This window comes from Schistocerca gregaria, chromosome 2, assembly GCF_023897955.1.
Source record: "Schistocerca gregaria isolate iqSchGreg1 chromosome 2, iqSchGreg1.2, whole genome shotgun sequence".
Taxonomy (NCBI): Eukaryota; Metazoa; Arthropoda; class Insecta; order Orthoptera; family Acrididae; genus Schistocerca; species Schistocerca gregaria.
Genome location: NC_064921.1, coordinates 881,117,787 through 881,144,710, shown reverse-complemented (window position 1 = coordinate 881,144,710; position 26,924 = coordinate 881,117,787). Strand labels below are relative to the sequence as shown.

General features: G+C 45.3%; 1 protein-coding gene across 3 annotated transcripts in view; it reads right to left on the bottom strand.

The window, feature by feature from the left end:
* The window catches only part of LOC126335294 (uncharacterized), a 640,152-nt gene that overhangs the window by 517,107 nt on the left and 96,121 nt on the right, over positions 1-26,924 (bottom strand). The window contains exon 1 of one of the 3 annotated variants that reach the window (XM_049998388.1): positions 1,611-1,791. The exons of the other annotated variants lie outside the window; for them this stretch is intronic. Within the exon in view, the coding sequence (XP_049854345.1) occupies positions 1,611-1,693 (83 nt within the window). The 5' untranslated portion in view covers positions 1,694-1,791. Of the gene's footprint in view, positions 1-1,610; positions 1,792-26,924 lie in introns of those variants that run through there. 3 annotated transcript variants of the gene reach the window in all.

Genomic DNA, 26,924 nt, shown 5'->3' with positions numbered 1-26,924 from the left:
ATGTGATACCGAAATAAAGTATCTCTCGCATCTGTTACATAAACACACTGTTTTCAAAGAAACGAACAGAATTTGGGAGTAACCGTTTCTGGTGTGTTGACATCACAATGAATATCCTTACACGACAATTACAGACATGACTATGAAAATAGGACTTTGAAATACAGACTGGCACATTAAAAACGCGATTGAAAAAGTAGACGGATCTCGTGGTCCGCGACCTTGCCATTGCTGAGCGTTGTTTGTAACGTTTGCCATGATGCTTTATGAGAAGTGAACAGGTGTGTCGTCAGACACATCGTTGTTCGTAGCTTCCTAAGTTTCTTAAATGAAAGTGTATGGTATTTCAGTTCTGCTATTAGATCTCCCCTAACTACAAGAAGAAGCTTGCACAGGATAGAGTAGCATGGAGAGCTGCATCAAACCAGTCTCAGGACTGTAGACCACAACTACAACCTCTGAAATCACGATGCATATTAACGGAAAAACCGCCAAGTGTTTGTGATAAAGCTTGTAAATGTCTATTAGGTGTCAACCACGCTCTCAGAAATCTTGACATATTCCAAAGAAAATGATTGGAATGACCGAATCTCATTGGCTAGCGTATACTATTGATGTTTGGTTTGTGAGGCGCTTAACTGCCCGGTTATCAACGCCCATATAAATTCCCAGTCTCGCCACTTTCATGAATGATAACACAAACGTCAGTCATCTCGAAGCCGGGAATCGAATACGGGACCTCGTGTTCGGGAAGCGAGAACGCGACCGCGAGACCAAGAGCTACGGACGCTTATACTACTACCTGATTGGCTACGACCAACAACAACTAACTTAACAGCAGTACACAAAGGATGAGCCAGGGACACAAGTGCACTGCACACATCGTACCAAATACGAAAACCGTAACACATACTACTATTTTACTCTTAATTTAGAAGTAAGGACATGGAGAAATGTTAGATACGAGTCGTCGTCTCTGACCAATAACACGGGAGACGAGCAACAAACGCCGTAAACAATATTTGCGAGTTTTTGAAACGGGCTAAGCTATAGATCAGTCACCACAACCAGGTTTTCTTAGTAGCCCATTTGCTGGCTTCGCCAGCTCATAACCGAACTGTCACCTTCCAACCTAACCAATAGCGCCGACTAAGATACAGATCAGTGTCTCAGGACGACCAGATTTTCTGTATTTGCTTTCACTGTCTGTCTCTTCGGCAGCTAACAAGAAAACTATGAGTATATGGATCAAAAGGTGGCGTGACAGCAGCCTCACTGGCCAAAGCCGACGAGTCGTACCTAACATTCCTCTTCAACCCGAAGTAACTACTATACGGGGTGAACCAGAACTCCGAAAAACTTTCAGAAGAGCAAGGAGCAAAACGTGGGCTCTAAAGTGCATAACCTGAGATACTTGAGTACTTTGTCTGCCTTCTGTGAAACATCGTTGCTTAAGATACGCATTTCTGAGCCCATGTTTACTAGCCCTTTCTTCTAGCTTTGGTCCGTAGTGGAGCCTCTGAAAGTCTGTCGGTGTTCCGTTTCAATCTGCGTAAGCACCCTCGCCTAGCTGTTACTACAGTTAGGGTGAGAAAGCGCGGGACACGTACTGTTCTCTGTAGAGGGTGATCACGCTCTTGAGCCTCGGCGACGGCGAGGAGAGTGGGGATGCACCGGCGCGGTAGCGGGGCATGTTGGAGCACGAAGCACGGTCCCACAGCCGTCAACAGCAGAAGGTCAGACGCTGCGCTTGGCCGCCAGCCAGACACGGAGCAGCCCAACGGAACTCTGCACAGCGTGGCCCGGCGTGGAATGCCGTGGCGGGCGACGCCTGGCGGCCGACCCTCGCCGGCTTCACGGCCTGCACCGCTGGCGCCACTCAGCTACAGCGCCTTACACACGCACCAATCGACCGACACACCGACCGACGAGTTGGACGAACTTTCCTTGTCGGGATGTCGGGCGGGTAGGACCGTGAAACAGCCAACCGCCCCCCCCCCTCCCCCACACACACACCATCCAAAAAATTGGGCCGCGTGCAGTGCTGTCGTGCCATCCGGCAACAGAAGTTCATCTTTTGTCATTTTTAAATGCTGTTCTAATACAGGATCACTATTATTCATCTATATGAAACAAAATAGTCATAACTTCTGAACGGTTTGCGTTGTTGTTATGATCTTCAGTCCTGAGACTGGTTTGATGCAGCTCTCCTTGCTACTCTATCCTGTGCAAGCTTCTTCATCTCCCAGTACCTATTGCAGCCTACATCCTTCTGAATCTGCTTACTACATTCATCTCTTGGTCTCCCTCTATGGTTTTTACCCTCCACACTGTCCTCCAATGCTAAATTTCTGATCCCCTGATGTCTCCAAACATGCCCGACTAACCGGTCCCTTCTTCTTGTCAAGTTGTGCCACATAACTCCTCTTCTCCCCAATTCTCTTCAATATCGCCTCATTAGTTATGTGATCTACCCACCTAATCTTCAGCATTCTTCTGTAGCACCACATTTCGAAAGCTTCTATTCTCTTCTTGTCCAAACTATTTATCGTCCATATTTCACTTCCATACATTGCTACACACTTTCAGAAACGACTTCCTGACAAATCTATACTCAATGTTAACAAATTTCTCTTCTCCAGAAACGCTTTCCTTGCCATTGCCAGCCTACATTTTATATCCTCTCTACTTCGACCATCATCAGTTATTTTGCTCCCCAAACAGCAAAACTCCTTTACTACTTTAAGTGTCTCATTTCCTAATCTAATTCCCTCAGCATCACCCAACTTAATTCGACTACATTCCATTATCCTCGTTTTGCTTTTGTTGAGGTTCATCTTACATCCTCCCTTCAAGACACTGTCCATTCCGTTCAACTGCTCTTAAGTCCTTTGCTGTTTCGGACAGAATGACAATGTCATCGGCAAACCTCAAAGTTTTTATTTTTTCTCTATGGAGTTGAATACCTACTCCGAATTTTTCTTTTGTTTCCTTTACTGCTTGCTCAAGATTGAATAACATCGGGGAGAGGCTACAACTCTGTCTCACTCCGTTCCCAACCCCTGCTTCCCTTTCATGTCCCTCGACTCTTGTAATTTCCATCTGGTTTCTGTACAAATTGTAAATAGCCTTTCGCTCCCTGTATTTTAGCCCTGCCACCTTCAGAATTTGAAAGAGAGTATTCCAGCAACATTGTCAAAAGCTTTCTATAAGTCTACAAATGCTAGAAACGTAGGTTTGCCTTTCCTTAATCTAGCTTCTAAGATAAGTCGTAGGGTCAGTATTGCCTCACGTGTTCCAACATTTCTACGGAATCCAAACTGATCTTCCCCGAGGTCGGCTTCTACAAGTTTTCACATTCGTCTGTAAAGAATCCGCGTTTGCGTTAGGACGTTCAAACTGCGCGATTGGCAGCGGGGCATGATGGGAATTTGTATGCGCATGTGCACGAGTGTTGTTGTTGTCAGCCATTTTTATTTGGATCGAATCGTCAGTAAGCAAAATTGGCGCCTTTGGGGGGCTGAGAATCCGCATTTCGTGACTGACATGTGTCTACACCCTCAACGGGTGACTGCGCGGTGTTTACTGTCCAGTCACGGCATAATCGTGTACCTGCTATGATTACAAAAATGACGCCATACCGCCCAGGGAAATCATGTTCTAACAAAGAGCGGGTCATGTAGATGTGTAGTTTGTTTACAGAGTTCGCGTTAGGTATTACTTTTCTTTAGTGGATTGACTGTGGAAACTGATGAAAACACCCTGGCCATGTTTAAGTTATTACGTTAATTTTGTAGCCAGATCGGGAGGACAAATACTTTTCGATTGCAAAATGTCCTTGCCATAAAAAACTGCAATAAGGTGTCATACTTCTACTCTTCTAGCCGTAACAGTTTGAAACAACACATGCGGAAATGTACAGGGTGCATAAACACTGGAGGCAGGTTCTACTCCAGTCTTGAGCATTCAGATATCGACAGCGGAGGTAGTAGCACGAATCCAATTAAAAGAATGCACAAACTTTATTATTATTGATTAACGATTGTCTTTGCCGGCCGGGTGGCCGACAGAAAAGTCAGTATAAATTTGAAAACTGAATAAATCACGGAATAATGTAGGTAGAGAGATACAAATTGACACACATGCTTGGAATGACATAGGGTTTTATTAGAATCAAGAAAATAAAAAGGTTCACAAAATGTCCGACAGATGGCGCTTTATCTGAGCAGAATAGCAATAATTAGCATAACAAAGTAAGACAAAGCAAAGATGATGTTCTTTACAGGAAATGCTCCATATGTCCACCATCATACCTCAACAATAGCTATAGTCGAGGAATAATGTTGTGAACAGCACTGTAAAGCATGTCTGGAGTTATGGTGAAGCATTGGCGTCGGATGTTGTCTTTCAGCATCCCTAGAGATGTCGGTCGATCACGATACACTTGCGACTTCAGGTAACCCCAAAGCCAGTAATCGCACGGACTGAGGTCTGGGGACCTGGGAGGCCAGCATGACGAACGTGGCGGCTGAGCACACGATCACCAAACGACGCCATCTGTCGGAGATTTTGTGAACTTTATTTTTTGGTTATAATAAAACTCCATGTCATTCCAAGCATAAGTATCAATTTTTACCTCTCTATCTACATTATTCCGTGGTTTATTCAGTTTTCAAAATTATACTGACTTTTTGATCACCCGGTATGTGATGTCCTTAGGTTAGTTATGTTTAAGTAGTTCTAAGTTCTAGGGGAATGATGACCTCAGAAGTCCCATAGTGCTCAGAGCCATCTGAACCATTTTTTGAACGATTGACTACAACTTCCGATGAGTGTCCTCTACAGTGACACTTTAACGAAGTCAATTTTTTGGTTACAGGTTAGCGATTACCGAAAGTAACTTCTTGATTCAAGTTGCCCAACTATGGCTTACACTGGTATTTGTCGTGTGAGCTTATTTTTGCGTTCGAAAGCGATCGCAAGGAGACTCCGCCGCCGTCGGTACGGCACAGCACTGGAGAAGGTGACTCGCCGGCGCCTTCTGAGAGAGCGCGCCGCCCGCCTAGGCACGCGGCATTGTTTTGACGCGTTTTTGCGACGCCGGCGCTCACGCCTCGTTTCGCTCCGTTCCGCTCCGGAAACAACCGAACGTCGCGCTGTTCAAGGTCGCCAGTGGCGGCGGAAGCGGTCCGGCTCGCGCCCGTGGCCAATCCGCTCTCACCGCCCGCGCCAACTCATTACGGCGCCCCGTTCCTCGTGTACTGGTTCCGACGCACGGGAACAAAGGCGCCTGCGTCCGAACCGACCTAACCGCACCACCTCCGTCACGCCGCAACGTTTTGCTTAGCAGCGCAGAGACCAGACCGCGTGCGGCGAGCTGGCAAAGCGGAGGATGGCCTCCAGTGCATCGATGAGCCAAGAAATCGTCTAGCGGCTCTTCCAGTCCTCGTAGGCTTGAGGGAGGCATACGCCTTGGGCAAGAGCTGTGCAATGGGTAAGCGTGGACAAGTACGTGGGTCGGAACTTCCTGGCAGAATAGAGATATGTGCTGGACCGAGACTCGAACTCCCGAGTTCGAGTTTCGGTTCCGTACACAGTTTTAATCTGCCAGAAAGTTTCATATCAGCGCACACGCCGCTGCAGAGTGAAAATCTCATTCTAACAAGGGAACTTCCCCATCGCACCCCCTCAGATTTAGTTATAATTTGGCACAGTGGATAGGCCTTGAAAAACTGAACACAGATCAATCGAGAAAACAGGAAGAAGTTGTGTGGAACTATGAAAAAAATAAGCAAAAGATGCAAACTGAGTAGTCCATGCGCAAGATAGACAACATCAAGGATATGTGAGGAGCGCCGTGGTCCCGTAGTTAGCGTGAGCAGCTGGTTCAAGTCTTCCCTCGAGTGAAAAGTATACTTTCTCTATTTTCGCTAAGTTATAATCTGTCCGTTCGTTCCATGACGTCTCTGTTCACTGTAATAAGTTTAGTGTCTGTTTTGCGACCGCACCGCAAAATCGTGCGATTAGTAGACGAAAGGACGTGCCTCTCCAATGGGAAACGAAAACATATGATCGCAAGGTCATGGGTCAACCGATTCCTCCACAGGAAAACACGTCTGATATATTCTATACGACACTGGTGACGGCATGCGCGTGACATGACAGGAATATGTTGTCGACCCACCTAACTTGTACACTTGGCGAATGGGTAAAAAGGTTCTTCTACTTTGCCAGATTTAGGTTTTCTTGTGGATATGATAATCACTCGTCACTCGCAAAAAAGTGATGAAAACATAAGAGTTTGTCACATAAACTGCAACAAATGAATGCAACAGTTTCACAGTCGCACAGTTTTCCCTGCGCTCTGTCAAAACATACGTTTTTAATGTTTTCAAAATTTTCCGTGTGTAGACCGTCAAATCCTGCATATGTCCAAGCAAATCTGAACATGTCCTGGAATTTTGGAGAGCAAAGTTGATTATTTGTGAGTGCCTGAACTTTGATAATTGGCCGAAAATAAAAAATTAAACATTTCACTCGAGAGAAGACTTGAACCAAGGGCCTCTCGTTCCGCAGCTGCTCACGCTAACCACGGGACCACAGCGCTCCTAAGCTCACACTCTTCCTGATGTTGCCTATCTTGCACATGGACTACTCAGTTTGTATATTTTGCTTATTTTTTTTCATAGTTCCACACAGCTTCTTCCTGTTTTCTCGATTGATCTGTGTTCAGTTTTTCAAGGCCTATCCACTGTGCCAACTTGTAACTAAATCTGAGGGGTGTGCGATGGGGAGGTTCTCTTGTAAGTATCTGGGCGTCGTCGGCCGCTGTGACCGAGCGGTTCTAGGCGCTACGGTCGCAGGTTCGAATTCTGCCTCGGGCATGGATGTGTATGATGTACTTAGGTTAGTTAGGTTTAAGTACTTCTAAGTCTAGGGGATGTAGACTGCCAATGGCAAGGAAAGCGTTTAAAAAGAAGAGGAAGTCGATTCTGAAAGTATTTGTATGGAGTGAGTTTAGACAAGAAGAGAATAGAAGCTTTCGAAATGTCGTGCTAGAGAAGAATGCTGAAGATTAGATGGGTAGATCACATAACTAAGGAGGAGGTATTGAATAGAATTGGTGAGAAGAGAAATTTGTGGCACAAGTTGGCTAGAAGAAGGGCATATTCTGAGACATCGAGGGATCACCAATTTAGTATTGGAGGGCAGCGTGGTGGGTAAAAATCATAGAGGGAGACCAAGAGATGAATACGCTAAACAGACTCAGAAGGATTTTATATAATCCATTATGGAGCCGAGGTAGCAGTTGTAGTTATACTGGTTACCACTGTTAGCATTCAGCCGCGATTCTTATACATATACACTCCTGGAAATTGAAATAAGAACACCGTGAATTCATTGTCCCAGGAAGGAGAAACTTTATTGACTCATTCCTGGGGTCAGATACATCACATGATCACTCTGACAGAACAACAGGCACATAGACACAGGCAACAGAGCATGCACAATGTCGGCACTAGTACAGTGTATATCCACCTTTCGCAGCAATTTAGGCTACTATTCTCCCATGGAGACAATCGTAGAGATGCTGGATATAGTCCTGTGGAATGGCTTGCCATGTCATTTCCACCTGGCGCCTCAGTTGGACCAACGTTCGTGCTGGACGTGCAGACCGCGTGAGACGACGCTTCATCCAGTCCCAAACATGCTCAATGGGGGACAGATCCGGAGATCTTGCTGGCCAGGGTAGTTGACTTACACCTTCTAGAGCACGTTGGGTGGCACGGGATACATGCGGACGTGCATTGTCCTGTTGGAACAGCAAGTTCCCTTGCCGGTCTAGGAATGGTAGAACGATGGGTTCGATGACGGTTTGGATGTACCGTGCACTATTCAGTGTCCCCTCGACGATCACCAGAGGTGTACGGTCAGTGTAGGAGATCGCTCCCCACACCATGATGCCGGGTGTTGGCCCTGTGTGCCTCGGTCGTATGCAGTCCTGATTGTGGCGCTCACCTGCACGGTGCCAAACACGCATACGACCATCATTGGCACCAAGGCAGAAGCGACTCTCATCGCTGAAGACGACACGTCTCCATTCGTCCCTCCATTCACGCCTGTCGCGACACCACTGGAGGCGGGCTGCACGATGCCGGGGCGTGAGCGGAAGACGGCCTAACGGTGTGCGGGACCGTAGCCCAGCTTCATGGAGACGGTTGCGAATGGTCCTCGCCGATACCCCAGGAGCAACAGTGTCCCTAATTTGCTGGGAAGTGGCGGTGCGGTCCCGTACGGCACTGCGTAGGATCCTACGGTCTTGGCGTGCATCTGTGCGTCGCTGCGGTCCGGTCCCAGGTCGACGGGCACGTGCACCTTCCGCTGACCACTGGCGACAACATCGATGTACTGTGGAGACCTCACGCCCCACGTGTTGAGCAATTCGGCGGTACGTCCACCCGGCCTCCCGCATGCCCACTATACGCCCTCGCTCAAAGTCCGTCAACTGCACATACGGTTCACGTCCACGCTGTCGCGGCATGCTGCCAGTGTTAAAGAGTGCGATGGAGCTCCGTATGCCACGGCAAACTGGCTGACACTGACGGCGGCGCTGCACAAATGCTGCGCAGCTAGCGCCATTCGACGGCCAACACCGCGGTTCCTGGTGTGTCCGCTGTGCCGTGCGTGTGATCATTGCTTGTACAGCCCTCTCGCAGTGTCCGGAGCAAGTATGGTGGGTCTGACACACCGGTGTCAACGTGTTCTTTTTTCCATTTCCAGGAGTGTATTTTAACAACGCGTTTCAAGAGACAATGCTCTCATCTGAGCATCGCGGTTGAATGCCAACAGTGATAACCAGTATAAGGACAACTGCTATCTCGACTCCATAATGGATTTATCAAATCGTTAGTGTCAGGCGAGACATTGAGGTTAGTGTATATATGAGAGCATAGTCTCTTGAAACGCGTTGATAAAATATATGTATAAAAATCGCGGTTGAATGCTAACAGTGATAACCAGATTCAGAAGGATGTAGCGTGCAGTAGGTACTGGGAGATGAAGAACCTTGCACAGGATAGACTAGCATGGAGAGCTGCATCAAACCAATCTCAGGACTGAAGACCACAATAACAACAACAAGTCTAGGGGACTAATGACCTCAGATGTTATGTCCCATGGCGCTTAGAGCCATTTTAATCATTTTTGAACCTGGGCGTCTTGCATGGCACCAACACGTCTAAGAACAAGTGGGAAACGAAAGGAGAAAGTATTAAACGTTTTATTGCTATTATTATTTTGATTCTGGTGACGACAAGAAGTTAAAATGTAGGGTGAGGGAAAGTCAGTAACAAATGACGATCGATCTTCCAGAACCGATCCCTTAACCCACACTTGATAAAGGCGGCAGATACACACATTAGAGTTTAACGTCAAGTTGACTTCGTCAGCTGAGACACAGCACGCGCTAAGTAAGAATGGGGAATCTGATCGCCCCGACGCAACGGATTTCAACCCGCGACAGGAATCTGTGTGTGAGGTGTGAATCCATAAAAGGCGTTGAAACGTCGCCTTAGAAAAGACTGTGCTTAAACTGACACACAATATTTTTAGCGCAACGCAATCTGACTTTCAAAAATCCATACAAAAGAATGGCCCTGACTAACATTAACCTATACGTTTCACAAATCACTTACCTCACAATAATCTTCGTTACTCGAACTACTGCTATACAGCGAGCGCCACTACTGCCAGCGAAATAAAAGATTCCAACTACTGAAGGCACTAACTACTGATAAGCACAGTTAGCAAATTAAAGATTTTAATAGAGAAAAAACAATGTATTTACCTCAATAGTGTTCAAAAGTGATAATATATATAGCAGTTCATGACATCCAGTCTTACAAATTTCAAAACTCCGCCATTTCTCTCCCCACATCCACCACCGCTGGCGGCTCACCTCCAACTGCGCAAGGCTACGCGCTGTTAACATCCAGCTGCCCAACACTATAATGGCGAGTATTACAACAATGCCAACCAGCCACTGACTGCACACAGCACAGCCAGTGATTTTCGTACAGAGCGCAACGTGGCGTTACCAATATAAAAACCTAAACAGCCTACTTACAGTGTGCGCGAAATAGTGCTTTTGCCGCCCTATTGAAAGTACTATGCTGCGACCGTAGCAGCAGCGCGGTTCCGCACTGAACCGCCTGGATCCGCTCGGCCACAGCGGCCGGCGACGCCCAGATACTGAGAATATTTTCACTGTGCGCTATTTGGAAAAGAAAGAGAAGTCGTGTGGATGCAGCTTGAGGGGGAGTTTGCAGTGCTGCGGGAAAAGAGATTTCAACAGCGCCCGCTACGCGACGCGGGTTTCGCCAGTACAATGTGCCTGCCTATCTAGATAAAGCGCGCTGCCGAAACTGCTTTTTCACCCCAGTTGTCTGCCGAACCAGTCCGTTCACTATCGCCCTAAAACAGCTACAGCAGACTACAGTCTAGTATTCTCTTTCTCTGTACTGATGTATATACACTATGCCTTGGACCGAAAACGCTGACCGGATCGAAGGTTTCACATTCTGCTGGCACTTCACGTTTTTCGCTAATCTGAATTCTACATACTTGAAGGTCTAGCCCCTCACCAGTCGTTTAGCAGAGTTAAACTCTTATACTACCGTAGTAGTCGGGACCATGGCTGAACTAATGGAGGGGCAACCGTTGACTGGCGTATACGTGTGTGTGATTCGTTAGCGGTTCTGGTTAGTTGGGAAGTAAATCAGGTAGCCCGACTTGGGACTCTCTACCTCATCGCGGCTATAGCTGTAATTCATTTATTTTTGCTTCATCAATCAGGATCTAATAATCCTGTAGGATTAAACGGTGAACTCTCGAAGGAGGTGATGAGGAAACTGATGAGGCAGTCGGCTGACGAAAGACACTGTACCAGGGACCTTGAACAATAAGATCTAGCATGAACGACTTTTTTCGAGAGCCTGCGTCAGTTATGTTTTTACGTAAAAATGTACACTCTAAGGCAAAAAAAAAGCCCAACACGAAAGAATTATGGAAAGGGGTGGAAATCGTTAGATGTGATGTACATGTACAGACAAACAGATGATCATAATTTCAGAAAAATTAGAAGATTTATTGCCGGCTGATGTGGCCGAGCGGCTCTAGGCGCTTCAGTCTGGAACCGCGCGACCGTTACGGTCGCAAGTTCGAATCCTGCCTCGGGCATGGATGTGTGTGATATCCTTAGGTTTAAGTAGTTCTAAGTTCTAGGGGACTGATGACCTCAGATATTAAGTCCCATAGTGCTCAGAGCCATTTGGAAGATTTAATCAGGAGAAATAGCTTCAAAAATTGAACAAGTCAGTAATGCTTTGGTCCACCTGTGGCTCAAATTGCAAGCAGTTATTCGGCTTGACATTGGTTGATAGAGTTTTTGGATGTCCTCCTAAATAATATCGTGCTAAGTTATGCCGAACTGGTGTGTTAAATCGTTAAAATCTGGTGCTGGTTGAAGGCCCTGCTCGTCATGATCGGAACATTCTCAGTTGGGTAGAGACCCGGCGATCTAGCTGGTCCATGTAGGGTTTGGCAAGCACGAAGGCAAGCAGTAGAATCTCTCGCATTTTGCGGGCGGGCGTTGTCTTGCTGAAATGTAGCCCCATTGCCAACGTAGTGCTGTGATGTAAGGGTGCCGCAGATGAGAACCAAAGGGGTCCAGCCATGACAAGAAATGGCACTACAATCAATCCTCGTTTTCAGACCTCGTGGTGGGTGAGAGTCAGGTTGGTCATCGCTTTCTGGGGCTTCTCCAGACAGATTTTGGGCCTGGAATCTCATTACTTCGCGTAGAATAAAGTGACGAGTCCCGCTTCGAACTGAGCTCCAGTGAACGACGAATTTGGGGCTTTGTGGGTGGGGCCCTCCAAACAGCTCGGGGTTTTGACGAACTAACGCTCCAGTTAGAGTTGGGTACGTATCCCTCAGGAGGCTTTCCAACAACTCCGTCAGCCAGTGCCAAGCCGAATAGGCTCGCATATGGGCCAGAGGTGTAGCAAAGCGCTATTGACTTGGTCAGTTTGCGAAACATTTTCTCTTCAATAAATCGTAAAATTTTCCTGATATTTTAACCATTTGTTTGTCTGTACCGATTTCCGTCCAATCTGGATAATTTCTTCGTGGTACGTGTTTTCTTTTCTGAGAGCGTATATTTAAAATTACCTGTTCCTGACGTTCTTTTAGTGGTTTGAGTACGCAGTACTCGCCGGCCAGAGTGGCCGAGCGGTTCTAGGCGCTTCAGTCTGGAACCGCGCGACCGCTACGTCACAGGTTCGAATCCTGCCTCGGGCATGGATGTGCGTGCTATCCTAGGGTTAGTTAGGTTTAAGAAGTTCTAAGTTCTAGGGGACTGATGACCTCAGATGTTAAGTTCCTTAGTAATCAGAGACAATTGAACCATTTGAACGCAGTACTCGGAATCTCACGCTTCTCTCAACAATAAAATTGTACGCCGAGGTAGGAGTGCTGGATTAACTGTTGCCTGTCTGAAGATGTGACTGAAGTGCAGCGGAACCAAAGTCTGCGCCGATCAGGCGTCTGAAGAAGTGGCACGTTGAGGGCCAAGTGCGCACGGACGCCAGACTGGGGGCAGCAGGGCGCGTGTGATGAATCTTGCAGGCGCGCTGCAGCTGCGCCCACCTGCCGGGATAACGCGAGGCCGCGTCAAGGGTAATCCTCAGTACGCCCGCCGACTGCCCAGGAGCGGCACCTGGGCTTAACTGCACTACTCAGTCCGGCCACCGGCGGCTACGTGGTTTCCAGCGTGATTAGTGGGCGCTGAGAAACGGTCAAGCAGGGCGTGCTGGCTGGCCAGCGCGATCTACAACTGCAGCTGTATATACATTGACTCGTGATTACCCAGCCCAAACTGCTAAGGGGGGTGAAATAGGGATTAAACTTCTTTGAAACTATGTCGCTATTAAGGCAATTTTGAAGCTAGACCGACGAAAACTGGTATTTAGTTTTTAGATCAGAAGCGTTTTTGGAAAATTAACTCCTATGGAGGTGAAATAGTGGGTGAAAGTTTATTTTTAACATAAATCGCTATTAAAGAACTACTAAAAAATTTCTAAAGCTACATCTACGAAAAATGGTATTTGACTTCTCGGTTACAAGTGAAAAAAAATACGCGTTTCAATGTTTTCGGAAATTCTACCCCTAAGGGGGTGAAATAGTGTATGAAATGTTTTATAACGTTTCATTGTGAAAGCATTGTTAAAGATAAATCTTTGAAAATTTGTATTTGGCTTCTCGGTTGGAAATGAAAAAAATACGTGTTTCACTGCTTTTGTGAAATCCACCCGTATGGGGACAAAACAGGGCCGGACAGATTCACTGATTCATCATAACCCAGACCAGATCACTAACGATAGAAACTTGAAATTTGAAAAACGTGTTGATTTTGTATTGTAGCCACCGAAAAAAAAAAGGGGGGGGGGGGGGTGAGTGAGTGAGAGTGAGAGAAAGAGAGAGACTTCGAAGTTCTATTACTAAATGCGTGAAAGACGAGAGCAAAGACTATTTGAAACTATGTCGCTGTTAAGGCAGTTTTGAAGCTACAACTACGAGAATTAGTATTTGGTTTTTCAGTCAGAGATGAAAAATATTTTTTCAGCCTTTTTAGAAACTCTGCCACGAACGGGATAAAAGAGCAGGAAAAAGTTTTTTGAAAAATGTAATTATTACGGAATTACTAAGCATTTTAAAGCTATGTCAATGAAAGTTGGTATCTGACTTCTTGGTTAGAAATAAAAAAAAGTCTTTCAGCGTTTTTGGAAATTCGAAACCCTGAGGGAGTGAAATAGGGGAAGAAACGTTTTTTGAAATTATTTCATTATGGAAGCAATTCCAAAGATAAATCTATGAAAATTTGTATTTGGCTTCTCTGTTAGAAATAAAAAATACGCCTTTCACTGGTTTTGGAGATTCAGCCTCTTACGGAGGTGAAATAGGGGATGAAAATTTACAACAGAATTCATTATATTATAAAACGTTTAATGCTGAATCTATGAAAACTAATATTTCACTTCTCGCTTAAATATTTTTAAAAAAATTGTGTTCGGGGATGGAAGTGTCTATGGAAGTGTCACCACAGGAACGCAAAAGCATGATTAACAAAAACCTTGGACTCCAGCTACCACAATCCCTTTTTGAGCAAAGTACATTGAGAAAAAACCATGCTTCTGTGACCATAATTAGCGCGAAAAGTTTAGAAGGTACTGCAATTTGTGAACAACTTAAAAATTCGATTAAACAAAAAAAAAAAAAGTCTGTGCAGACCATACTGTCACCGCAGGCGAAGTAGCGCTCGTTAAAATAGTTGTGTTATAACGACATCCACCAACTAATACTTTAATGACACTTTGCTTCAACACACTTCACTGTTTCTTGCCATTACCGGTTTCGCAAGTTTTGTTCATCTCGAGACGGCTACACTGTATTTGCGGACGAACTGTTATTCAGTTCTGATCGCTTTGAATTTCGTGGTGACCGATAGTGAAAACATTGCAGACCGATAAATACTCGAAAAGGAAATGAAGTTCAATGACAATTAATGTATGTTAGAAATTGCATAATAAACCTATGGAAGATGTAGGTACGACAAATGTGTTCCATTTGGCTTGGAGGCTTGCAGTTTTTCCGTGTAGTGTTGCGTCTTCTGATTACACTCACGAATGCACAGAATTCAAAGACCGTCCCCATTTGCACATATATATTGAATAACCTTATTTTACATCATTTGCAAAGTTAGTAGTTGGTAGCTATATATTTATACAACTGCGAAACCTTCATAATGTCACCTACTGACAAAATAGATTTAATCATTTTAATGTTTCTCAAGATGATCGCATTCAAAATTCTACACTTCTTCTTACCTTCGAAACAGTTCGGGAAAACTTTTTTTCCACTTTCATGTTGGTACCTCAAAAATATATTTTTAGAGGCAGTCAACAGAAACTTAATATGGTGATAAATGGGTGTCCACGAATGTCTTGTTTGACGTAAAGAAATAAAAATTAGTCGTTAGGCGATAAATAGGATAAATACAGTCACTGAGACATTAATTCTATTTTTTCCTCTGTTAGATAATTAATTGAAGAATGGAAATATCAAACGTGCTAAGTGTCACTTTTTCACAAAACGCTTTTTTGGTGTTCTCATGCTCTCGGTACTCGACTCCATGTCCGTAGACTCCTTTCAAGCGTCAAATCATGGAGATAATGTTTCACACAATCATTACTGGATGCGGACGATCTTCATGCCTAGCTGCGCTTCCCAGTGGGGTTTCAAGTGCTATGCGCTAAGGCCTCCTCCATTTAGGCTGGGATAGTTTGCAATGACCACAGAAGTTTGTGGTAGAGGCACAGTTTTTTGAGCTCTGACAAAGATTTTGCAACTGCAGAGAAACGGAGAAAGGATATACGGCCTTCGTTCCGCAACATTTACCGGTTTTTGAGCCAGCTAGAGCTATGGACCATGTAAATCGAATGATTACAACATAATTCTTTCATTTTAAAGACGCTGTTGAAACATTGTTGCCAATGCAGGCGTGTAAATTCTCCAAATGCAGTGTGATCAAAGGATCTCATATTCATGTATCGCAAACAGCTGTCAAAAATTCTCATGCTGAAACAGAAGAATGGAAAATATGTTAATGTACTGAAAATTATCAGACCATGGCTTTTGTATGCGATCCCGTACTTCTGAAATACCAGTCATGTTTATTAGTTGCAAAAACGAAAGACCTAGTGACGATGTTACTATTTTTTCCTCAACGGCAAAGGGAGTTACTCAGCAAACTTCGCAACATTTGGCCCCCAAAATTGAGTTGCATAAGAGACTTAAGTCAATACTGAGAGATTTTCTCTTGAATTTTAATCAGAAGACATGACAATCTACACTTTTTCACTGTGTTTCTGTACTCGTATTTCGACAAATAAAACCAACCGCCTCAGTATTAATGTCACTTGTCAAAAAACTTTGTTATTGGCACTTGGAATCAGTCAGTTCCCTGCTACGCCACTTAGAACGTTCTTAATCGGTCATTTATTTTTTTAATTTCTCTCGTTATGGTTGGCACTGATGAAGTGAGCAGCAAAATTGTTTAATGTTAGAAAAACCTTCTCAGTTTTTTTGCATACAAATACTGTATGTACAAATCTTCTGATAAATGTGAGATCTGGCACCTAAGACGTTTGACATTTACATTCTTCATTTTATTGTGCATAATTATGACTGTGTTTCATCGAAATAAGTAGAAAATTAAATTTTTAGTGTGCTCGGCAGCTTATCATGGTGAATATGACGTTCTTTAAACATTTACAAGCTGTAGGGCACCGTCTGAATAAAAATATCCAGATTACAGAGGCGCTGTCACCCCGGAAGTTTTAAGTGAAAACAATATCGGCCGTGAAAGGCTCAATTGTATGCTCCTGATATCTGTTGATCTTGTGGTGAAGCAGTTTTATCTATATCTGTAGCCCCACACTGTATTTGTGAACATACACGAAAAACTGTCTCATCAGTTTCCCCGATATTCAGTTCCAAAAGGGCCCAAAGCACTAAGCATAATTTTGTTCCTCTGCGTTGCTCAGTTGTTATCTACAGCTGATAACAAATTTAGTGTGTATATAATGTACGTTGTAGTAATCCCTGTAGTCGAAGGTTTATCAGAAATTTTATCTGAACTTCAAGCCCAGAAATATACTTAATGAAAGCGATGATAACGAAGACTGTGAAGTGTTGGAATAGGTCACAATTGCGTGTATGGTAAATTTGGTATCTGTGCTTTATGTTGTGGTTCTAATTTCGCATTAACTACAAATTTTACATTTTTCAAAAGACACTATTGTCACTAGCTTATAAATGGAAATTTCGTGAATTAACCTTAACAATAAATATGATACTAAAATTCAAACTTCCTGGCAGATTAAAACTGTGTACTGGACCGAGACTCGAACTCGGGACCTTTGCCTTTCGCGGCAACTGCTCTACCAACTGAGCTACCCAAGCAGACTCACGCCCCCTCCTCACAGATGTACTTCCGCCAGTACCTCGTTTCCTACCTTCCAAACTTTACAGAAGCTCTCCTGCGAGTTTGGAAGATAGGAGACGTACTGACGGAAGTAAATCTATGAGGAGGGGACCCGAGTCGTGTTTGGGTAGCTCAATTGGTAGAGCACTTGCCCGCGAAAGGCAAAGGTCCCGAGTTCGAGTCTCGGTCCGGCACACAGTTTTAATCTGCCAGGAAGTTTGATACCAGCGCACACTCCGCTGCAGAGTGAAAATCTCATTGTGGAGACTAAATATTCATTGATATTTCGTAACATAAAGAGGGGACATCATTTTTGTAGGAATTATAGGATGTTGAGACATGTTAAAAAACAGTTTAGACCTAATTGACTAGTAGTTGGTCTATAAATTTGATTTTCACAAACATCTACTTTTCTCAGAATTTTGTTTATGTGCTTCGCACCCTTATGGGGTTGCGTTACATGGTTTTGTTAAATTGCTGCAGACAAATATCAAGGTGGTTCGTTTAAAAATGACTCTTGCTGATTTCCTCCCTCGAGCTTCTGTTCCGTCTATAGTGAGCTCATATCGTCGACCATGATTTTTTTCTATCCTTACGGTTACGGATTTTCGGAGGACGTCTCAGGAACTGCGTTGGCGTGGCTCAGGGGTTCTGTGTCTGCAACCAGAGCGGGTACAATACTTGGGCCACGTGACGCCTTTTTTTCCGAGCGCACGGCGGACTTGCAAGCGCAGGTGGCCGCTGGCGCCTTTGTTCTCGTTTGCTGCGTCGCATTCCTGAGCCCGTCGCACGGATTTCTCTCGGCTCTCCGCTAATTGTTATGCAACTGCGCGCCCGCTGCAAGCCGCGTTACCGGAGCGGAACCCACTGCCACAGGCCGCGCTGACGTCACGGTCCCAAGGCAGTCACGCAGTCCGCAAGAAGCTGTCCCGGGTCCGAGGAGAGACTTACATTCTAACGGTATTAATCTGTGCTGGCATCATTATCATTCACTGTGCGCTACAGCCTTGTTTACGCCTACAAACACTCTAGGACAAAACGACGTATCGCTAAGGAATTGACCGAATGGGACTGAAATCGTTAGACCCCAACAAGCAAATCATTGCAATTTTTTTTTTAAAAAAAGGAATATTTATTCAAGAGAGAGAGAGAGAGAGCTTCACAAATTGAGCAGACCACTAAAGCATAGTGGCATAGATTAATAGAGAGAGGAAGCAGCCACAATGACAAACAGATGGTTCACTCTCACCTACGACAACAAAGCTGTCCACAGAATAGGCAACATACTCAAAAAGCAAGGGGTAAAAATAGCCTACAGGACATATAACTCAACACAGAGAAAACTAAGGACAATGTAGCCGCCGTGACGAATGATGATGATGATGATGATGAAATGACTAGGACAACACAAACACCCAGTTCCCGGGCTGAGAAAATCACCAACCTGAGCGGGAATCGAACCCACGATCCCGTGATCCAGAGGCAGCAACGCTAGCCACTGGACCACGAGCTGCGGACGAACACGACGAGAGTTCCTATTGTGTGTCCTCGTGTTTGCCAAGCCCTTGGCTTGCAAGGTTAAGGTATTTCTCCCCACCTAACAACGCTTGGAGCACTATGAGAAGAGTCCTCCAACCAGCTCGGAACACTGACGATCAAATGCTCCAATTGGACACAAGTCTATCAACCACTGCCAGGCCGAATAACTGCTCGCATAAGGGCCAGAGCTGGACCAACTCTCTGTTGACTTTCTCGATTTGTGAAGCTCGTTCTGTTGGATGATTCATCCAATTTTTGTGAAATTGCAGTCATTAGTCAGTCCGTACATGTACGTTATGTGATGGTGATGAACAGGATGATGATGACGATAAGATTATTTGGGCGCACGACTGAACGTCTTTGGCGTCTGTACTGAAATGTATGGAGAGGAGAGTGGATGAAGTTCGTAAAATTATTAAAATGGGAACCGCAAATAAAAACGTAAAGAACGTCAGCGACTGGAGGGGTCCATTGAAGCCGCGTCTGGCGGGCGCGGACCACAGAGGGAACACTCGACTCGGCGCGGGCCGAAGACGGAACGTCCAGCTCCTTCCAGGCATAAATACTGGACTCGATCGACCCAAGGACCAGTCTCAGGTAGCACCTGAAGAAGACATCGAGGCACGCTGTTGAAATATCGTAGGAGAACGACGCGAATATCCGGCTGGATTCCCGAATATCCAAGGTGTCAACAGATCGCCGGGAAAGCATGAAGAATAACATCCAAGAAACTTGTACAAAGCAACGAAAATAAAGTCGTCAGATCTAACGCACAGTAAAAACGGAAAAAGCAATGTTCGAGCTCGTGACCTCTAATATTTTATTTTTAAACAAAAAAAGGACGTACAGCAGCAAAATAAATTGAAAAAAAAGAAAAAAGAAAGCCATCAAACACAATCCACCAAGTAAAATTCTGCGCACATATTGCCGAACGCTATCCCACGTGCGTAAACACGAAGAAGCTAGCTAGCGTGCCGTTCACACCTGCTATTCGGTAATGACATGCCACGGTCGCAGCACCTGGTGCCACAAGGCCGTCCCTTGTATAAGAGTGTGTCTCAGGCTGTAACCCTAGCAGCTTAAGTCAATAGGCGACACGGAGAAGGCTGCTCGCCGGCCGAGCTTCCATTCAGAAGAGCGTTGTGTGGGGGCGGACCGAGGCGTCTTGCCGCTGTTAGCTCCTGTGCGTGTGTTTGCCGGGGCAGGTTTTAGTATCAGTTTGCTCTGGACGGGCAGCTCTGGGCAAACAGCGAGGGTTGGTAGCCTGTGTACCCGCTGGTGCCCTGCTCACCCACATTCTGTCTGCCGGTCCAGGCACCACGCTCCTTCTGTATACTCTTCATAACAGGGCCAAGGTTGCACGCAAGTGTTGTTGCTAAATCCCACATCTCTGCGTAGCGTCGAGAAATGTGTTTGCTTGAGGGGGAAAGCTGTCCTTCTAGCTTGGTGAATGTCGTCATCTCCATCAGTACTGGCCATTAAAATTGCTACACCAAGAAAAAATGCAGATGATAAACGGGTATTCATTGGACAAATATTTTATACTAGAACTGACATGTGATTACATTTTCACGCAATTTGGGTGCACAGATCCCAAGAAATCAGTACCCCGAACAACCACCTCTGGTCGTAATAACAGCATTCATACGCCTGGGCATTGAGTCAAACAGAGCTTGGATGCGTGTACAGGTACAGCTGCCCATGCAGCTTCAACACGATACCACAGTTCATCAAAAGTAGTGACTGGTCTATTATGACGAGCGAGTTGCTCGGCCACCATTGACCAGACGGTTTCAATTGGTGAGAGATCTGGAGAATGTGCTGCCCAGGGGTGCAGCCGAACATTTTCTGAATCCAGAAAGGCGCGTACAGGAGCTGCAACAAGCAGTCGTGCATTATCCTGCTGAAATGTAGGGTAGAGCCACAGATCGTAACACATCTGAAATGTAACGTCCACTGTTCAAAGTGCCGTCAATGCGAACATGTGGTGACCGAGACGTGTAAGCAATGCCACCCCATACCGTCACGCCGGATGATACGCCAGTACGGCGATGACGAATACACGCTTCCAATGTGCGTTCACCGCGATGTCGCCAAACACGGATGCGACTATCATGATGCTCTAAACAGAACCTGGACTGATCCGAAAAAATGACGTTTTGCCATTCGTGCACCCAGGTTCGTCGTCGAGTACACCATCGCAGGCGCTCCTGTCTGTGATGCAGCGTCAAGGGTAACCGCAGCTATGGTCTTCGAGCTGATAGTCCATGCTGCTGCAAACGTCGTCGAACTGTTCGTGCAGATGGTTGTTCTTCTGCAAATGTGAAACTCAGGGATCGAGACGTGGCTGCACCATCGTTACACCCATGCGGACAAGATGCCTACATCTCGACCGCTAATGATACGAGGCTGTTGGATCCTGCACGGCGTTCCGTATTACCCTCCTGAACTCACGAATTCTATATTCTGCGAACAGTCATTGGATCTTGACCAACGCGAGCAGCAATGTCGCGATACGATGATAAACCGCAATCACGATAGGCTACAATACGACCTTTATGAAAGTCGGAAACGTGGTGGTACGCATTTCTCCTCTTTACACGAGGCATCACAACAACGTTACACCAGGCAACGCCGGGCAACTGTTGTTGTGTATGATTAATCGGTTGGTAACTTTCCTGGTGTGGCACGTTGTAGGTATCGCCACCGTCGCCAACCTTGTGCGAATGCTCTAAAAAAGCTAATCATTTGCATATCACAGCATCTTCTTCCTGTCGGTTAAATTTCGCGTCTGTAGCATGTCGTTTTCGTGGTGTAGCAATTTTAATGGCCAGTAATGTATTTCAGTAAGAGGGTCTCTTATGTTCGATGGCTGGCCGCCCATTTGTGTTTGTCGATAGTTGCCAATAACAATGGAACCCTGTCAGAAACAGCAAACGACTCGCGAGGTCGGTTCAACAGAAGGGACAGAGTCTTGAAAGGAGGACATACAGTGAAGCGCCAAAGAGACTGGTATAGGCATGCATATTCAAATACTTAGATATGTAAACAGGCATAATATGGCGCTGCTGACGGAAACGCTTATATAAGACGAGTGTCTGGCGCAGTTGTTAGATCGGTAACTACTGCTACAATGGCAGGTTATTAATATTTAAGTGATTCTGAACTTGGTGTTACAGTCGGCGCACGAGCGATTGGACACATCATCTCCGAGGTGGCGATAAATTGGGGATTTTCCCGTACGACCATTTCACGAGAGTACTGTGAATATCAGGAATCCAGTAAAACTTCAAATCTCCGAAATCGCTGCTGCTGAAAAAAGATCCTGCGAGAACGGGTCCAACGATGACTGAAGAGAATCGTTAACGTGACATAGGTGCAACCTAGAATGAAATTTTCACTCTACAGCGGAGCGTGCGCTGATATGAAACTTCCTGGCAGATTAAAACTGTGTGCCGGAGCGAGACTCGAACTCTCGGTCCGGCACACAGTTTTAATCTGCGAGGAAGTTTCATAGGTGCAACCCTTCCGCAAATTGATGCAGATTTCAATGCTCGACCATCAACAAGTGTTACCGTCCGAACCGTTCAACGAAACATCGTCGTTATGGGCTTTCGGAGCCAAAGGCCACCTCGTGTACCCTTGATGACTGCACGACGCAAAGCTTTAAGCCTCGCCTGGGCCCGTCAAAACCGAATGTTGATGATTGGAAGTATGTTGCCTGGTCGGACGAGTCACGTTTCAAATTGTATCGAACGAATGGTCGTGTACAGGTATCGACACAACCTCATGAATCCATGGACCCTGCATGTCAGCAAGGGACTGTTCAAGCTGGTGGAGGCTCTGTAATGATGTGAGTTGCGTGCAGTTGGAGCGATATGGGACCCTCAGTACGTCTAGATACGACTGTCAGGTGACAAGTACATAAGCACCCAGTCTGATCACCTGCGTCCACTCATGTCCATTGTACACTCCGACGGACTTGGGCAATTCCAGCAGGACAATGCGACACCTCACACGTCCAGAATTGCTACAGAGTGGCTCCAGGAACACTCTTCTGAGTTTAAACACTTCCGCTGACTACCGAACTCCCCAGACATGAACATTATTGAGCATATTTGGGATGTCTTGCAACGTGCTGTTCAGAAGAGATCTCCACCCCCTTGTACTCTTACGGATTCATGGAGAGCCCTGCACGATTTGTGGTGTCAGTTCCCTCCAGCACAACTTCAGACATTAGTGGAGTCCATGCCAAGTCGTGTTGAGGCACTTCTGCGTGCTGGCGGGGGCCCAACACGAAATTAGGCAGATGTACCAGTTTCTTTGGCTCTTCAGTGTAAGATGAACATCAACAAACAACAACAAGGCTAATGGAACGTAGTCGAATTAAATCAGGTGATGCCGATGAATTCCATTTGGATACGAGGCACTTAAAGTAGTATATGAGTTTCGTTATTAGGGTAGAAAAATAACTGATGATGGCAACAGTAGGGAGAATATAACATGTAGACTGGCTACGGCAAGAAAAGCGTTTCGAAGAAGAGAAATTCGTTAACACCGAATATAGATTTAAGGTAGAGGAAGTCTTTTCTGAAAGTATTTGTATGGAGAGTGAAACATGGACAATAAAAAGTTTAGGCAAGAAGAGAATAGAAACTTTTGAAATGCGATGCTACACTTAACTAATGTGGCGATACTGAATAGAAACTGAGAGAAACCTCACTAGAAGAACGGCCACATTCTGGGTCATCAGGGGATCACCAATTTAATATTGGATGGGAGCGGGGGGGGGGGGGGGGGTTAAAATTGTAGAGGGAGGCCAAGAGATGAATATAGTGGCATACTCTTAACGGTGTAAGTTGTCGCAGTTATTCGGAGATGAAGTGGCTTGCACAAATAGAGTAGCATGGAGAGCTGAATCAATCCAATCTTGGGAGTGAAGACCGCAACAATAACAACAGGTTTTTAACTGGTCCTATGCGGCCCGCCACGAATTCCTGTGCCATCCTCTTCATCTCCGAGTAGCTCTTGCAATCAACCGACTCAGTTGTGAGTTGGATATATTCCAATCTCTTTCTTCCTCTACAACTTTTACTCTCTTTAACTCCGTCATGTACCATCGAGGTTATTTCTTGATGTCTTAACTCATCTCCTTCCATACTGTCCCTCGTTCTTGTCAAAATTTTCCAAATGTTCGTCTCGAACCCGAATCTGCAGAGAGCCTTCTTATTGTTTGTCTGATCAGTCCACTAAACTTTTAATATCCTTCTGTAGCACCACATCTCAAACGCCTCGATTCTCTTCTTTTCCAGTTTTAACACACTCCATGGTTAATTTACATACAATGCTGTTCTGCAGTTGTACTATCTCAGGAATTTCTTCAGCAAATTAATGCTGATTTTTTATACTAATAGATTTATTTCTGCCAGGAATGCATTCTTTGCATGTGTAATATACTTTTTATATCCTCCTTGCTTCGTTCATCATGAATTATTTTGCTTCCTAGATAGCAGAATTCCATCTCTTCGTGTACTTCGTGGGCCGAAATTTTAATCTCATTTCTGCTATTCTTCATTACTTCCGTCTTTCCTCAGTTTTTTCCCAAACCAATGTTTGTACTCATTAGACTGTACAGTTCATTCGCCAGATTCTGCAGTTCCTTGCATAATTTTCAATGAGGGTAAAAATGACATCAGTGAATGTTATCACTGAAATCCCACCCTTAACGTGAACATCATTCATTACCCCTTCTTTTATTTCCGACTTGCTTCTTCGATGTTCGCCATATCAGTACGAGGGGCGTTGAATAAGTAAAGCAACGCAGTTTTTTTTATGAAAGCAGGTTGGTTTTATTCAAGATTCCAGTACTCCATATTATTTCTCACTCTTTTGGCTAAATACCCTAGCTCGCAACATAATCTCCGTTCAATTCGATGGTCTTGCGCCAACTTACTGAGAGGGCCTGTATGCGTGCATGGTACCACTTTACTGATCGAATTCGAAGCCAATGTTTTGCTGCATCAATAACCTCCCTTTCATCCACGTACTGCCTCCCACGGAATGCATCCTTCATTGGGCCAAACATATGGAAGTGATTCAAATGGCTCTAAGCACTATGGGACTTAACATCTGAGGTCATCAGTCCCCTAGACTTAGAACTACTTAAACCTAACTAACCTAAGGACATCACACACATCCATGCTCGAGGCAGGATTCGAACCTGCGACCGTAGCACCAGCGCGGGTCCGGACTGAAACGCCTAGAACCGCTCGGCCACTGCGGCCTGCAATTTGGCCGAGAAAAATTGTGTTGCATTACTTATTGAACACGCCTCGTACGTGAGACGAGAACATCACAGAATGGCGTCCTTGTCCTTTTTTTGGCAGGCGGACGTCCGCTCGGTGATTCGGGTACGGGCGGCCTTACGGTGGCCATGAGTAAAGCCCGGCGATTAGCGAGTCGGCGCGTGATCTCGGCGTTCCGAGAAGACTCCGGCGGAAGTGCAGCGCGCCAGCTTTCGTGAATGAGCTACCTGTGTGGCACACAGAACGCCTTATTGTACACACCATTATGCGCCAGCGCCGGGTCTAAAGGGCCCGACTCTGCTACAATGTTTCATGTTAACAAAGTAAAGATGCTCTCAGCCCGAAGACTGGCTTGAACACCATAGTACAGTTATGGGCTAGCGATATGAGCACACTCAGATGGCGGTCGTATCGCGTACGCAAGATATAAAAGTGTATTAGTAGAGCTGACATTTGTACTCAAGTGATTCGTGTGAAAACGTTTCCGACGGGAATTGACAGGACTTTGGACGCAGAATGGTAGCTGGAGCTTATTTTTTATTTTTATTTACTCGTCAAGTTCAGTAGGACCAAACTGAGGACCAAATCTCCAAGGTCATGGAACGTGTCAGTACATGAAATTACAACATAAACGTAATAACAGATAAAAACAAATGTTCATGAACCTTAAAAACGTCAGTCCACAAGTTTAAGTAAACGCTAACAGCAATACAATAAAAATCAGCTTAATTTTTCAAGGAATTCCTCAACAGATTAGAAGGAGTGACTCATGAGGAAACTCTTCAGTTCCGATTTGAAAGCGCGTGGATTACTGCTAAGATTTTTGAATTCGAGTGGCAGCTTATTGAAAATGGATGCAGCTGTATACTGAAGTCCGATCCAAATGCAGGTTTGATTTCTGCCGAGTATTAAGCGAGTGAAAGCTTCTTATTCTTGGGAATAAACTAATATTGGTAGCAAGAAATGACAATTAGGAACGTGTCAAAATACCCAGACTCGTGAACAGAGGTCGACAAGAGGTTCGTGAACTCACAACACTTATAGCCCGAACCGCCCGTTTCTGAGCCAAAAGTATCCTTTTAGAATGGGAAGTGTTACCTCAAAATATAATACCATGCGACAATAGCGAATGAAAATAAATAAAGTAGACTAATTTTCGTGTCGAACGATCACTCACTTCTGATACCGCTCGAATACTAAAAATGGCAGTATTAAGTCTTTGAACAAGATCATGAACGTGGGCTTTCCACGACAGCTTACTATCTATCTGAACACCTAGAAATTTGAACTGTTCAGTTTCACTGATCATTTGGCCATTCTGTGAAATTAAAACGTCAGGTTTTGTTGAATTGTGTGTTAGAAAGTGTAAAAACTGAGTCTTAGTGTGATTTAGCGTTAGTTTATTTTCTACAGGCCATGAACTGAGGTCATGTACAGTACCCCACTCAGACCCCACATCACAGCCGTTATCAACATTGTGAATAATGACCTTTTGCTGCCTGTTGCTGAAGTAAGAGGTGAACCAATTGTGAGCTACTCCCCGGGGGAGAAATCAGTATTCCAAGATCCACACTGTCTCTGCCGAGAATGTCAAATTGCAGGCATTACCTTTCACCAGGGATACCGCAGTGGCCGGCTGCTGTGGCCGAGTGGTTCTAGCCGCTTCAGTCTGGAACCGCGCGATCGCTACGGTCGCAGTTTCGTATCCTGCCTCGGGCATGGATGTGTGTTATGTCCTTAGGTTAGTTAGGTTTAAGGGACTGATGACCTCATATGTTAAGTCCCATTGTGCTCAGAGCCATTTGAACCATTTTTGACAACGCAGAGGCCGACGGCCTTCACTTAACGACAGTGAGTAGCGGCGCTTGCGTAGAGTTGTCAGTTATAACAGAGAAGCAACACTGCGTGAAATAAACGCAAAAATCAATGTGGGACGTACAAAGGACGTGTCTGTCAAGGCAGTGCAGCGATATTTG